The sequence below is a fragment of the Rattus norvegicus genome, chromosome 8, assembly GCF_021556685.1.
Source record: "Rattus norvegicus strain SHRSP/BbbUtx chromosome 8, alternate assembly SHRSP_T2T, whole genome shotgun sequence".
NCBI classification, from domain to species: Eukaryota; Metazoa; Chordata; class Mammalia; order Rodentia; family Muridae; genus Rattus; species Rattus norvegicus.
The window spans coordinates 22,982,688-22,998,960 of NC_141541.1; the positions used below are offsets into that span (position 1 = coordinate 22,982,688).

At 37.7% G+C, this 16,273-nt stretch overlaps 1 protein-coding gene across 2 annotated transcripts in view; it reads left to right on the forward strand.

Moving 5' to 3' along the window:
* The first annotated feature begins 36 nt into the window (after positions 1–36).
* The window catches only part of LOC148003969 (uncharacterized), a 108,466-nt gene continuing 92,229 nt past the window's right edge, over positions 37–16,273 (forward strand). The window contains exons 1-2 of one of the 2 annotated variants that reach the window (XM_087564010.1): positions 39–292; positions 3,885–5,476. In XM_087564010.1, coding sequence (XP_087420136.1) covers positions 74–292; positions 3,885–4,178 — 513 coding nt within the window. In that variant the 5' untranslated portion in view covers positions 39–73 and the 3' untranslated portion in view covers positions 4,179–5,476. Of the gene's footprint in view, positions 293–3,884; positions 5,477–16,273 lie in introns of those variants that run through there. The other variant, XR_015627075.1, reaches the window with a different exon arrangement.

Sequence of the window (16,273 nt, forward strand, 5' to 3'; positions counted from 1 at the left end):
GGAGTGCCTAATGAGATCATGGGTAAGCGACCAATCAGGTGTGGATGTATATAGGGTGTATATAAGCCGCACCATGCCAGCGCCCCTGGCCCTCTCTTTAAGAAATAATAAACATTTTGGCTACAGAAGGATTCATGTGTCCCCGCGTATTCTTGCTGTTGAGACGATAGCGCAGGACATTTGGTGCCGAGAACCCGGGATAGAAACGCCACACCATCGCCAGGCGTCGAGAGAGAGAGAGAGAGAGAGGTCCTCTGTCCGCGGAGAGAATCCAAAAAGCTGCAGGACGCGGGTAAGGCTCTGAGAGATATGCTTAATCTTGATCTGTTCCAATTCACTCCCCTGCTAGAAGATGCGGCGGAAGTTTTTGTTATCGTTTTAGCAGCCTTCATGCTTTCGCTATTGGTTTTTGAATTTTTGGCTGCTGCCAGACAGCGTCAGAGGTCGTATGGGACCCGCCCAGGTGTAATAGCAAGGCAGAGAGCACTAGGGGAGGTACAAGACTGCATGTCAGAAACAGAGTGAGGTAAAAAATTAAAGAGCTCAAGGAAAAAACATAAATATAAGCAGACAGTCCTTTCCAAAGACTTCAGATCTGCAGAAGCGAGAGATTGGGGAAAAAACGCCCCAGGAGAAATGAAACAGAGAAAGGAGAAAAAAGTCTTGAAAAGGAGAAGTCTTTATCTGGTAAAGGAATTAAAGGCTTCAGAGCTTGATAGCTCAGAGACAGACGAGCTTGGCTCCTCTGAGGAAGAGGATTTAGAAGATGAGGCAGCTCGCTATGAAGAAGAGTTTCACAGAGTCATACTGATCAGATTTGATAGAGTAGACCGCCTGAAAATTTATTTAGGAGAATCAAACAATAGGACATCTCAACGCCCATGCACAGCTTGATGGAGTTAATGTAATTGGGTTGTGAGTAAAAATATTCAAGACTGTGTTTCACTTCCATACCATTTGTGAATGTCAGTCGTGCTGCTCAGATATCCCGTAATATATCTCAGTATCTTACAGGAATTTGGTTTCAACATGTTGATGGACTAGTCCAGGAATTGAGACAATCCATCGTCCATATCAACTCCACTCGAGTGGATAGTCACCGTGGAAGTGGTGGGAAAGGGGAAATCCTACCTCTCTGCTGACACCATCTGGTTTTTTCCCTCTTTGTCTATTGTCTGTCCTTGGTGCACCAAGCTGTCCATGTATGTCAATTTATGTCTGTGGTTTTTGTTTCTTGTTGCTTAAATGTTTTATGTTTCATGTTCAAAAGAGAAAATGGTAAAAACTTTATCTGCCAATCGTTCATATCTTGATTTGGTTTTAACTCGTTTCAAAAAAGGAACAAATGAATAAAAAGCAGTTTCAATCAGTCCTTGGAGCCCTGTATCTGTAGCCAGGAGTCTAGGTCAGCTGGAGAAGCTGCCCGGGGATGAGCGTCTGCATGAGCTGATTATTTGACTCAACAGGTGACAAGGTGCTTCTCTTAAAATCGTAGCTAGAAAGGTAAAAATGGTGCTTGGTCTAAATATTAAAGATATGCGTAGCCACTTCAATTTTGTTTCTCATTGGTTTTAAATGTATAAATAAGCTCTACACGCCTTGGTTATGTACTATTGGCTTTTAAGTTATTAGATATGGATAAAAAGGTATAATATTAGTAACAGAGAGTTGACATAAAAATGGTAATTTGAATGGAGTCATTCTAGACAACATGTGACATGAGCCAACCTAGGGAAACAGGTCTAAATTGAGTTAATATTTTTATGGAATTCTTATTCTAGAAACCAGGCTTCTAAAAGAATTTAGGACAATGTCTCTTTGTTGAGGTACTGGAGACTACACCATCATGCATTCATATGTAGGAATTGGCAGTCAAACTTTGTAACATGAAGGATAGACTCGGTGTTTTAGAGACTAGATTCTGGAGACTAGATTGTTGGAGGTTGAGTTTTGCTTTCCAAAGTTGTGGTTTGCCCTGAAGTTATCTGTATTTTGATGCTAATTCCACTGCCCCAAGAACAGCTGCCTAGTCAGTACTCAGAACTCAGGTGACTTTCCAAAATTGTGGCTGTGCTCTGGTGGTACAAGGAGAACTTAAAGATTGTGATTAAGGATTGCCAGTGTTACATTGACTAACTCAAACTTATTTATAATTGAGGAAAAATCAAACAGGTAGAGATTGTTACAGGATTTACAAAGGATTGATGAGATTTTAGAACTTGTGAGAGCATTACAGCCAGTTTGTTTACTCCAACTGCCATTTCAAGGCAGATTTAGAGGATTGATTTTATGCAATTTGTTTACATCATAGCAATTGTGAGTTTTCATTTCATGAGCTTGCTTATAATTTTAGAGAGCCCATGAAGTGATATCATTAATAATTTTACAAAAGAATGGCTAATAGCCTTATATTATGTAATTTTGTTGCTTCTTCAATGTAAGAAGTTAGAACTTTAAATCTTTCAGTGTATATGAAAATTTTTAACTACAAACCTTTGCTCTCAAAATGAGCTTTAATATTTGGGGAGTAGCTGTTACACTACTCCAAAAAAGAATATTTGAAACTAATTTTAAGCTACTAAGGATATGTTAATTGGCTAAGTACCTCACCTTACCAGAGGACTTAAGTCTTTCTTATCCACATTGGAGATAAAGCTTCAGTTGTGTTAATACAAAATTGTAGGCTGGAGTCATGGAAGTATCTTAAAAAGAAACCTGGTAAAACATACCTTATCCCAAACAACAATTAAATTTGTTATTAAAAAATACTGATATTTGGCCTATTACATATACAAGTTTTTCAGACAAAATTGATAATTTTACTCTTTACATGCTTTGTATTTACTGTAAATTTGTACATGCAACCCATAGGAAATGTGCTTACTGTATTTATAGGTGGTTCATCTAATGAAAAGGCTACATGTATGATTGGATCACTTGTTTATTCTCTTGAGTTTCTGTTGCTTCAACACAGATTATTAAATTCTGTGCTTTAGCCACTGTTTTTAAATCAAGCTTTCAATTCACATACTGATAGCCAATGTGTGGCTTGTGGTTTACAATTGATTTCAATTACTTAATGCTTTACTAGAGACAGGTTTTCTATATAAAATCAATGAGTGATTTCAGTGTGAATGTCTGACAACTCACTGTCCTTTCAGTGCTCTGGCTCAGACAACCAAACAAAACCATAGACCCAGCTCTTTGAAAATGGTAATGGAGTTAATATGAAAAGAGGAAGACTCCATTTGCTTACTTTCAATTCCCAGCCTCACCCTGCCAGCTCAGGGATTTCTAGTACGACTAAATCTGGACAATATTTACAGGTTTTGACATTTCTAATTAATGCTTACGTTTAGGTAAATAAAGCTGGTGAGGGGCTTGAGAGATGGCTTAGTGGTTAAGAGCACTAAATACTGTTCCTTTATAGGCCATTTAAGAACTCAAACTGGATTGCCTGGACTCCTTAACAAGGGAGGGCCATGATACCAGATAGATTATAGGCCTTACATAGGAACAATTAGTCAAAAAATCTCATTCTTTATATATCCAAAACAATAATGCTGGAGACAATAATTTGGTATACAAGTCAATTTATGAATACAAGTGCTCAGTGTCCTCAATTTAATCCTCGAGAACTTACCTTAATAAATAATAACTTTACTATATCTTAATAAATAAAAGGGGGAGTTATCCCTGTATGCTAAATAATGCTCCTTTTATTTCAATTTTAAAATTTGGATGCCAAGCAACCCTTGAGTGTTTATGGCACCCTACAACTAGGCATACTTCTGCCTAGGTGAAATAGAAAGATCCACATATTGACATGATCCTGTCCAGATATTTTATATGGGGAAGAGGGAATGTTTGTGTTTTTTCTACAGGATGCTACAAGAGTGTGCCAGCTGCCTGAATGGCTGGTGAGACTTGCTGATCCTGGTTGCATAAAGATTCAGCTCTCCTGGTTCGGGTCCCTGGAGTCATTCCTCTGCCCTGAGAGGAAGATGGAAGATTCCCCCTTATCTTTTGTCATCACAGAGATTTTGGCGTTGCTGCAGTCAGTGCTACTGCTGCATGTGTTCCGTCACACTGTGGCCTGCTCTCTGACCCTCTGTGCACTGCTGCTTGCCGGAGAAGACTGGACTCCAGCCGTTGCTGCCCCTTCATACCCCTGGTGATTCTTGCTGCCTTAACTGGTGTTGTCATCTTGCAGTCTATAGCTTCACAGGAATGCCACCTGCATAAAGCTGCTCTGGACTGGGGAACTCTGTCCTGGTCATGCAGATCTCAGACATGGTTCCATGGCCTGCTGGTTGTTCCAGAGAAGAATGGCTGATCCTGAACTGTCCTGGGAAAGACCTTGTTACTTTCGCTGCTATTGTAGCAGCCATTTACTGCTATAGCCATTGTGTCTACAGTGTCTGGAGTTACCCTCCCCCAATCTATTTTTAGACAAGCACAGTGGGTGAACTTTCTGGAGTAGTTGCTAACAATTGGGAATTCTAAATTTTATTATAGCAGCGGCTTGACTACAGCCCTTGGTGGTAACAGCTGAAGAGAACCAGATGAGGTGCCCACTACTTATCGGGGGTGGCTCTGTTTGGTGCAGCCCTATACTGTGGATTAGTGTTTATGCTATGGTTGGTTTGCAAACTCAGATCTCAACAGAAACATGACAAGGTTGTTATCACTCAAGCACTTGTGGCCATTGAACAAGGGGCCTCTCCTAGAATTTGGTTATCTATGCTCAAGAATTAGTCGATATCTGAGTTCTCTGCTCTTACACTGGGATGAGAGAGACTCAATGATTCTTTGATCAGCCCTTCTACTTCGCTGAGGTTTCCTCATTGCACGCGATAGGTTGATCATGATTGCCCCACTAACTCATTTTCTGGCTGGCCTCTTTTATAGAGTTCGCCCTAGGTCATTTAACAGTTACAGTCACACAGCACTGCAGTATCCAGAGATGGGCAACTTTCCTCATGCACAGACATGGGGCCCGGTGGCGATAGGGTTACCCTTCGACGGATAAGGCTGTGACATAGAGGAACGACCAAAGACAGGAGCCACAGCAGATGGACGTAACTGCAGGGACCTAGACCAGCCTAGACAATAATTTATTTTTATTAATAAAACAATAAGGGGGAGGTTTAGAGGGCCTCAATAACATTCACCACCACTAGATGGCGCTGGCTTCCACTGCGCCCCACGTGGAAAGCCGGGATAGCTTTCGCCATTACAAGATGGCACTGGCCTCCACCACGCCAGCCGACTTCCTTTCAGGAAGTTAACTGTGTGCGCATGTGCAAGAGTGCCTTCATGCCAGGTCTTTGCCCACTCCGAGGCGTGCCTAATGAGATCATGGGTAAGCGACCAATCAGGTGTGAATGCACCACGCTAGGGTGTATATAAGCCGCGCCATGCCGGCGCCCCTGGCCCTCTTTAAGAAATAATAAACATTTTGGCTACAGAAGGATTCATGTGTCCCCGCGTATTCTTGCTGGCAAGACGATAGTGCGGGACACCTACCTGTCTCTTTACCGGTTACATTCAGTTTTTACACCATTTCTCTGTAATATAGCTTGAGGTCAGGGATGATGTTTCCACTCAGAAGTTATCTTCTTGTTGAGGATAGTTTTCAAAATCCTCTGTCTTTTGTTATTCCAAATGAATTTGCAAATTGCTCATTTTAGCTTTATGCAGAATTTTGATGGGGATTGCCTTGAATGTGTAGATTGCTTTGGGAAAATGTGCAGTTTTACAAAATTAATACGGCCAATCCATGATCTTGGGAGATCTTTCCAACTTCTGAGATCTTCTTCAATTTCATTATTCAGATATTTGAAATTCTTGTCATATAAATCTTTCACTTTCTTGCTTAGACTCACACCGAAGTACTTTATATTACTTGTGACTATGGTGAAGGGTGTCATTCCTTAATTTGTATCTCAGCCTATTTATTCTGGAAGTAGAGGAAGACTACTGATCTGTTTGAGTTAATTTTCTATCCAGTCACTTTGCTAATGTTGTTTATTAGGCTTAGGAATCCTCTGGTGGAACTTTTGGGGTCACTTAAATATACTATCATACTGTCTTCAAACAGTGATATTTTGAATTCTTCCTTTCTAATTTTTATCCCTTTGACCTCCTTTTGTTGTGTGATTGCTCTGACTAGGATTTCAGGCACTATATTGAATAGGTAGGGAGAGAGTGGGCAGTCTTATCTAGTCCTTGATTTTAGAGGGATTTCTTCAAGTTTCTTTCCATTTATTTGATGTTGGCTACTGGTTTACTATATATTGCTTTTACTATGTTTTGGTATGGGCCTTGAATTTCTGATCTTTCCAAGACTTTTAACATGACTAGGTGTTGAATTTTTTAAATGCTTTCTCAGCATTTAATGAGACAGTCATGTGACTTTTTTCTTTGCTTTTGTTTATATAGTGGATTAGATTGTTTCATTTCCACATACTGAACCATCCCTGCATCCCTGTGTTGAAACTTACTTTATCCTGATGGATGATACTTTTGATGTGTTCTTGGATACAGTTTGTGAGTAATTTTGCATCGGTATTCATAAGGGAAATTAGTATGAAGCTTTATTTCTTTGTTGGGTCTGCACACGGTTTAGGTATAAGCATAATTTGTTGCTGGGAATACAAGCTTGTGCAACCACTCTGGAATTGAGTCTGGAGGTTCCTCAGAAAATTGGACATAGCACTACCTGAGGACGCAGCTATATCATTCCTGGGCACATACCCAAATTATTCTCCAATATATAACAAGAACACATGCTCCTCTATGTTCATAGCAGGCTTTTTTATAACAGTCAGCAGTTGGATAAATCCCAGATGTCCCTCAACAGAGGAATGGATACAGAAAATGTGGTACACCTACACAATGGAGTACTACTTAACTATTAAAAACAATGACTTCATGAAATTCATAGGCAAATGGATGGAACAAGAAATTATCATAGTGAGTGAGGTAATCCAATCATAAAAAAAAAAAACACATGGTATGCGTTCACTGATAATTGGATAATTGTCAATTGATAATTGAGCCCCAAAGCTCAAATTACCCAAGATACAATCCACAGACCACATGAAGCTCAAGAAGGATGACCAAAGTGTGTTTGCTTTAATCTTTCTTAGAACGGGGAACAGAAATATTAATAAGAGGAGATATAGAGAAATAATTTGGAGCAGAAACCAAAGGAAAGGCCATCCAGAGACTGCCTAACCTGGGGATCCAGACCATACACATAAAGTCACCAAACCTAGACAATATTGCTGATTCCACGAAGTGCATGCTGACAGGAGTCTGATATAGATTGAAAGGCTCTGCCAGAGCATGATTTTCAAAGAAGCAGTGAGGGGGGATGGCATAGGTGTTTTATGGATGGGAAACTGGAAAGTGAATAACATTTGAAATGTAAATCAAAAATATCCAATAAAAATTAAGAACCCCCCCCCAAATGTTGAAATTTATGTGGTAGGACTGATCGATGACCACAATTCAGTATAAATCCTTAGTCTTACCACTGCCTGAATACTTACAGACCCATCCTCATTTTCCTCCAGTGTCTTCTTTTAGAGTTGTCCCAATTTTGTTACAAATTTTCATCCAAATCCACTAAGGAATGAAATAAGTTTCCTTTTGTTTCTTGGCCAGGAATAGCTTGGTTCTGAAAGGATTCTGAAAGGGTCCATGGTGAGAAGTGAAAGCAGATGTAGTGTGCATGATGGCAGAGGAAAAGAGAAGAGTCTGTAATCTATGCTAATTCACAGGATACAATGAACTCTCCCAACACTTCTGTGCAAATTTACTCAAGGCTGGAGGAAAAGTAGGATTGAAACTGGAAAGTGTGAGAGTCAGATTGATATGAAAGAATAGTACATTTGGAAATATCATGAAATCATGAACGCGTAGAACCTTCATTGTTAAATATATGTATCATCTGTGCCATCATAAGTTCTTGCTATATAAAACAGTTAAAAATGGACAAGGAAATGAGCCATTTCTCAGAAGAGTGACTTTTCATTCTGAGAATATAAATTTCCCATCCTGAGACACATTAATCTCCCTTATCTTCTCATCAGTATTAATACTGCTGAACACTAAGACATTTCAGTATACTTTTTCAGATTGTCTAACAGCGTTTTTAATATCTGAAATATCATTTTATTTTATCTAAAATGTTCTTACTTATAATTTCTGCAAATATAAAAATATAAAACTGTCCATAAAATGTGATATAAATTTCAACATTAAGATGTTAATTTAAATATAAAAATGCTGCCCTTATAAATTGTCTGTCATTTTTAATTAGATTCTCAGTATATACTGTATTTCATTAAAATCTATTTTTGTTAATGGATTTTCAAATATTGAATTAAAGTTGCATCCCTGGAATGGAGCTTACTTGTTTGTGGTGAATAATGGTTTTGATGTGTTCTTAGATTGAGTTTGCAAGAAATATATCGAATATTGTTGCATGGACTGTCATAAGTTTCTCAAGTTCTCTTTTTTTTGTTGGGTCCTTGTGTATCAGAGTAATTGTGCTTTCACAGAATGAATTACGTAGTGTTCTTTATATTTTATGGAATAGTGTGAGTAGTATTGGTATTAGCTCTTCTTTAAACATCTGGTAGAATATTACACTAAAGTAATCTGGCCCTGATGTTTTGTTTTTGTTTTTGTTTTGTTTTGTTTTTTTTTGGTTTGGTTGTTTTTTTGTTTTTATTTGTTTTTTGTTTTTGTTTTGTTTTGTTTGGTTTGTTTGGAAGGATTTAATTACTTCTCCTATTTCCCTAGGGTATATGCCCTGTTTAGATAATTTACTTACACTTGATTTAACTTGGTCGTGTGGTATTTGTCAAGAAAATCATCCATTTCATCCAGATTTTCCACACAATAATAGTGTAAGACTTCAATACCCCACTCTCACTAATGGACAGGTCATTGAAACAAAAATTAAACAGACACAATGAAACTAGTATAGGTTATAAACCAAATGGATTTAACATGTATGTACAGAACATTTTGCCCTAAAACAGAAGAATATAACTTTTTCTCAGCACTTCATGGTACCTTCTCCAAAACAGACTATTTAATTGATCACCAAACAAACCTCAACTTATACAAGAGGATTGAAATAATCCCATGCATCCTATCAAACTAAGGCTGGTCTTCAATAACAACAAGAACAACAGAAAACACATATACCCATGGAAACTGAATATCTCTTTACTGAATGATAACTTGGTCAGGGGAAAATTTTATAAAAAAGAAAGAAGTTAAAGACTTCCTGGAATTCAATGAAAATGATGACAAGGCATACTCAAATTTATGAGACTCAAAGAGAACAGTGCTAATGGGAAAATTCATAGAACTAAGTACTCTGGTAAACATGAGACTTGAAAGATCTTACACTAGCAAGATTAAAAGCACAACTGAAAGCTCTAGAACAAAAAGAAGCAAATATGCCAAGAGGAGTATAGGGCAGGAAATAGTCAAACAAAGGGCAGAAATCAACCAAATAGAAACAAAGAGAACAATACAAAGAAACAACAAACAAAAAGCTGGTTCTTTGAGCTAATCAACAAGATAGATAAACCCTTAGGCCAACTAACTAAAGGGCCCAGAGAAAGTTGCCAAATTAACAAAATCAGAATTGAAAAGGGAGACATAAAAGCAGAAACTGAGGAAATTAAAATCTATTTTAGCATATTTACTGGACAAAGACCAAATTTTTGACCTAAGTTTTGCTCCATGTTTAGGATTTCCTTATAAACAATTCATTTAATAGAATAGTATATGGATTCACATACATATAAACACATAATAAAACACAGAATAATACTAATATAAGGGTCATAATTTATTGAGTTCTGGTTCATTATTATGAAAATATCAGGACAAATATGAAGTACACACAACTCTATACTGATAATGTTGGCAGAGTAAATTAAAATACCTGGAAAAGTGAAGCAAAGGTCTATATACAGTGTTCTGAATAAGAATGGAAACATAGATTCATGTATTTTAATACTTGGCCCTAATTGGCCAACATGTCTGCAAAGGAATAGTAGATATTTCTTTATTGGACTAGGAGTGTCAATAAAAATGGGCTTTGTGATTTCAAATATATGGAATTCATTATTAGCTCACCATCTCTCTCTAGTGCAGTGGTTCTTAACCCTTCATGGGTTGATAGAGTCTTTCACAGTAGTCAAGTATCAGGTAGCTTAAATCTCAGATAGTTACATTATAATTCATAAAAGTAATAAATTTTCAGTTATGATGTAAGAACAAAACAATTTTATATTTATGGTATCAGCAAAATATAAGAAATTCTAGTAAATGACTGTAGCAATAAGAGGGTTAAATATCATTCATCTAGTTGCCTTATTCATAATGTCTTTTAACAGAAACGCAGAAGTAAAACACAGTAGATTTTTTTCACTCATTCCTTCTTTCCCCCTTTATTTCTTTCATTAATGTTTTGCAGGTTTTTCTCAGTAGTGGAAGCATTTTTTTACTTTCTTCAGACAGTTTGTGTGTGTGTGTGTGTGTGTGTGTGTGTGTGTGTGTGTGTGTAGCTTTAGCTGTTCTAGAATGAGCTCTGAAGACTAGGATGGACTCAATATCAGAGCAATCCAACTTATTCTGCTTTCTGAGAGCTCTAATTGAAGGCATGCAGCACCACCAGGCAATAGTGTATTATATTTTTTATAACATAAAACATAATAAGATAAAGTAAGATAAAAATAAACCATTGAATCAAAATTTGACAAGGCAAAACAATGAAGAAAAAAAAGGTGCCAAGAGATTGCACAAGAATCAGAGACCAACTCATTTCCAATATTAGGAATCCCACAATAGAGCCATTGCTTTCTGCAAATCAGTCTCTGCAAGTTCATATTAGCTAGGCTCATTTGATTTAGAGGTCTTGTCTTTTTGGTATCCTCCATACCCTCTAGTTCTTATTGCAGTTCTACCTACTTTTTTGGGGGTTACCATGACCTCAGATTGTAGGGATTTGATGGAAACATCTATTTTATAAAACAAAAACTCAGGGTATCCAAACCTATCCTCAACAATATAAAAACTTCTGGGGGAGTCGCCATCCCTGATTTCAACCTGTATTACAGAGCAATAGTGATAAAAACTGCATGCTCTTGAAACAGAGGAAGGAAGGTAAAACAATGGAGTAGAATTAAAGACCTAGTAATGAACCCATACACCAATGGTCCCTTGATCTTTGACAAAGGAACTAAAACCATCCAGTGGAAAGAAGATAGCATTTTCAACAAGGGGTGCTGGTTCAACTGGAAGTCTGCATGTAGAAGAATGCAAATTAATCCATTTTTATCACTGTGTAGAAAGCTCAAGGTCCAAGTGGATCAAGGACTTCCACATAAAACCAGATACATTCAAACTAATTGAAGAAAAATTGGGGAAGATTCTTGAACACATGGACACTGGTGAAAATTTCCTGAATAGATCACCAATGCATTATGCTCTAAGATCAAGAATCAACAAATGGAACCTTATATAATTACAAATTTCTGGAAGGCAAAAGATATTGTCCTTCGGGCAAAACAGCAACCAACAAATTGGAAAAAGGTCTTTACCAATCCTGCATCCAATAGAGGGCTAATATCCAATATATACAAAGAACTCAAAAAGTTAGACTCCAGGGAATCAAATAACCCTATTAAAAATGGGGTACAGAGCTAAACAAAGAATTCTCAACTGAGGAATATCGAATGGCTGAGGAGTACCTAAAGAAATGCTCAACATCCTTAGTCACTAGGGAAATGCAAATCAAAACAACCCTGAGACTCTACCTCACACTGTCAGAATGGCTAAGATCAAAAACTCAAGGGACAGCAGATGCTGGCAAGGATGTGGATTGTTGGTGGGATTCCAAGTTGATACAACCACTCTGGAAATCAGTCCAAAGTTTCTTCAGAAAATAGGACATCGTACTACCTGAGGACCCAGCTATACCACTGGTGGTAATATATCCAAAGGGTGCTCTAAAATATAACAAGGACACATGCTCAACTATGTTCATAGCAGGCTTATTTATAATAGCCAAAAAGCTGGAAAGAGCCCAGATGTCGCTTAACAGACGAAAAAAACAGAAAATATGGTACATCTATATAATTGAGTAATACTCAGATATTAAATCAATGACTTTATGAAATTCATATGCAAATTGATGGGACTAGAAAATATCCTGTGTGAGGTAACCCAATACCAAAACACACACATGGTATGCACTCACTGAGAATTGCATATTGGCCCAAAAGCTCAAATTATCCAAGATACAATCCAAAGACCACATGAAGCTCAAGAAGAAGGATGACCAAAGTTTGAATGCTTCAAGCCTTCTTAGAAAGAGGAACAAATACATTAATAGGGAAAAATACAGAGACAAAGTTTGGAGTAGAGACTGATGGCCATCCAGAGATTACCCCACCTGGGGATCCAGCCCATACACATACAGCCACCAAAACTGGGCCATATTGGTTATGCCAAGAATTGCATTGTGATAGGTGTCTGATGTAGCTCTCTCCTAAGAGACCCTGCCAGAGCATGACAAATACAGAGGCAGATGCTCACAGTCAAACAATGAACTGAGAATGGGGTTCCCATTGGATGAGTTAGATTCAGGATTGAATGAGCTGAAGGTCTTTGCAACCCCATTAGATCAACAATATCAAACAACCAGAGCTCCCAGGGACTAAACCACCATCTAAAGAGTACACATGGACAGATCCATGGTTCTAGCTTCATATGTAGCAGAGGATGACTTTGTGGGGCACCAATGGGAGGAGAAGCCCTTGGTCCTGCCAAGGCTGGAAACCCCAGTGTAGGGCAATATCAGGACAAGGAGGCAGGAAGGGGTAAATTGTTTTGTGGGGGTACACCCTCATAGAAGAAGGGAGAGGGAGATAGCATAGGGGTTTCATTGATGGAAAACCAGAAATGGGATAAAATTTGAAATGTAAATAAATATTCCAATAAAAAACATTTCATTTATATTAGAAAAACTCCTCTCTGTCTCTATTTTTCTCTCTGTCTGTCTCTCTGTCTGTCTCTCTGTCTGTCTCTCTGTCTGTCTCTCTCTCTGTCTCTCTCTCTCTCTCCCCCCCTCTGTCATTCCCTTTCTCAATAAAAATGTCTGACTATTGCTTTCTGTTTTTGTTTTCATCTTCTGTATGATACTTTCTAATGATAGCTGAATAACACACCAATCTATGTGTATAGTAGAAAAACTTTAAAGTTCATCTTATTATATCATTCTTTTTTTAAAATTTTAGTCCATTATTGTTCAGCCTTTTCTTAGACTCTGCAGTACCTACTCTCTGTTTTATGAAAACCCTATCTGTTTTATGTATGGGTTCTGTTTGGCAATATAGGTGTTAATAAATAAATTTTCTAAGTATGTATTCATGGATGCGGGATTACTTTAAGAGATTTGTATTCTAAGACTTTGCCCTTTTGTAGTTGCTTGAATTATAAATGATAATTTTATTCCCCCAAAAATGTTTACAGAAGAGGGTATGTGCACCCTCTGTGAACCTGACCCTAGTTGCTTGTGATTGGTAAATAAATATGCTAGCAGCCAATTGCTCTGGAGAATAGACAAGAAGGGTTTTTATGATTTTTCTGAGCATGGAACTGTTATGAGAGTTAGAAGGGAGATTGGCTGTGATTTAGAAGGGTGTGGAGAGAGGAGAGACAGAGGCTACCATTGGGTAGAGTAAAAAGAAAAGCACCTCAGTTCTGGAACAAGAAATCACAGCCCAGGGGCTGCACAAATGTGTGCAGAGTGGCCAAGATGGAACATGGAATTTAATAAGTAGTAACTCAGAGTTATTGGTAGAAGTCAGATTCTAGCCGCACAGAGGCTAGGTAGACTCAGCTATTGTGCTGCTTAAGGAATATTAAGATATAAGTGATGTGTGTCTCTTATTCATGACCATAAATCACTGAGACAGGTAGCATCTCCAAATGGGGCATATTTATTAATTAATACAACATATCACATGCTTAATGTTAGGCAAAAATCTCACTTTTAAAAGTAATTGGAGATTTATTTTTTCCCCTTCATCTTTATAAACTTGGGTATTTCTTATTTACATTTCAATTGTTATTCACTTTCCTGGTTTCCAGGCCAACATCCCCCTAACCCCTCTCCCTCCCCTTCTATATGGGTGTTACCCTCTCCTTCCTCCCCCTATTACTGCCCTCTCCCCCAACAATCACATTCACTGGGGGTTCAGTCTTGGCAGGACCAAGGGCTTCCCTTTCTACTGGTGCTCTTACTAGGCTACTCAGTAATACCTATGCAGTAATTGGAGATTTCTGAATGGAATGCGTATGACTACCCATTAAGATTAGGAGGCAAGAAGAATTGGTTTCTCAGGCAAGTAGAGCTGAACCAGTGGTTCCTCCCCAAGATGTGCATGTTCAGAACTAGTATAGAAGTTTCTACTAGTGTGGCACACAGAAATCTGGAGTGCATGGCTTAGGTCTAGAAGCACCCAGGCTTACCAGGGACTTAAGAAGCAGCCTAGGGATTCAGCTGGACTCTTAGTTTCTGTGCTTATGTGCAGAGCTTAAGCTGTGAAAATGAGAGCTTCTGATGAGATAACTACTATTTTGTAGATTGTTTTTATAGAATGACCTTGATTAAATATTAGAAATAAAATATTGATGGAAACAGTTTTGCTAAAAATAAGTCTATCGTTTTTAGTTCAAGTTTTTTTGTTTTTATAGTGAAATTCACGTTAACAGTTAGAAGCTATGTACATAAACCATGAAAATCCCTACTATTCAATTCTCTGCGCTCCAATATCTGACTTTTCCAATTTATCACGTAAAGTGATTTCTTCTTCATGACCAGGACATATTCACACACTTTGGGTCAAAATTTTATCCTCATTTGAAATTTAATCTCATAATTCTGAAAACTTTAAGTATAACCATACTACAAGAAAGCAATTATTCCCTATATTTTCTGAAATATCTACTGATTAAAAGGCAAATGACTACTGTTGTGGGAAAATTTTGTGGAACACAAAATTATGCTAAATGCTTTTAAAATGGTTTATCTTTTTCTTATTATGTATCAGTAATTAAATTTAAATCACTAGGACATTATCCTACTTCAATAACTATTGTGGCTAGATATAGAGTGAGAGCAATGTAAAGAAATGATAACCTTAAAAACGGGAAATTTGTGGATGGACAAATGTTGGGTGAATGTAAATGGGATGATCAAATAGGAAGAGGAAAGAAAGAAGATGTAAAGAAGAGACTAGGAGAAAGGAGATGTAAGTTTGAGGCCAAATTGAGGTGTAGCGTAAAAGCGTACTGTAGTAGAAGCTTCTTAAACACACACACACACACACACACACACACACATACACACACACACACACACACACACACACACACACACACACACACATATATATATATATATATATTTGCCTAAGCCAAAAGCTAGGGCTTGTTCCTTCAGTAGCTCATAATTTAGTATCTAATGTATTTTATTCTATGAATGCAACATGGTCGATTACCTGGTTTATTACTTAGTTTCAAGTAACCATCTTCCTCTATTTCTGTGATTAATCTCTTTTGTGCCTCTATTTCTATCCCAGAATCATCTCTGTTGGATATCTTATCTTCTAATATTGTCTCAGCTCCTTAGTCATAGTATTTTTTCATTGACATATGAAACTGACATACATTCCACAATGAATTATCTCTCCATAGTATTGTAATTGTGTATGTTTTGTATACCTTATGGCTGCTGTTTCATGTGTGCTGCTTTCCTGTCAGATGTAAAAATAGTATCTAATACCTAACAGACATCTTATTTTAATTGCTGGAAGTGTTTCTCCTCCATCTTCTCTGATGCTGTCTTCATTAGGGTTTTATTGCTTTGAAGAAACACAATGACCAAAACATTTTTATACATAAAATGTTTATTTTGCGTTGCTTACACTTTCACTGTTTCACTCAAATATCATGTTAGGAATCATGACTGTGTACTTGTGGACATGTTGCAGGAGGAGGTAACAGGTCTTCATCTTGATCGAAAGGCAGCACAATAAAAATGTTCTCCACAGAATGCGAGGAAGAGACTTTCTTCTGCATTGCACAGATCCTAAGTAGAAGAGACATCAAAGCCCACCTGCACAATGACATACTTCCTTCAACTAGGCCACACTTCCTAACAGTGAAA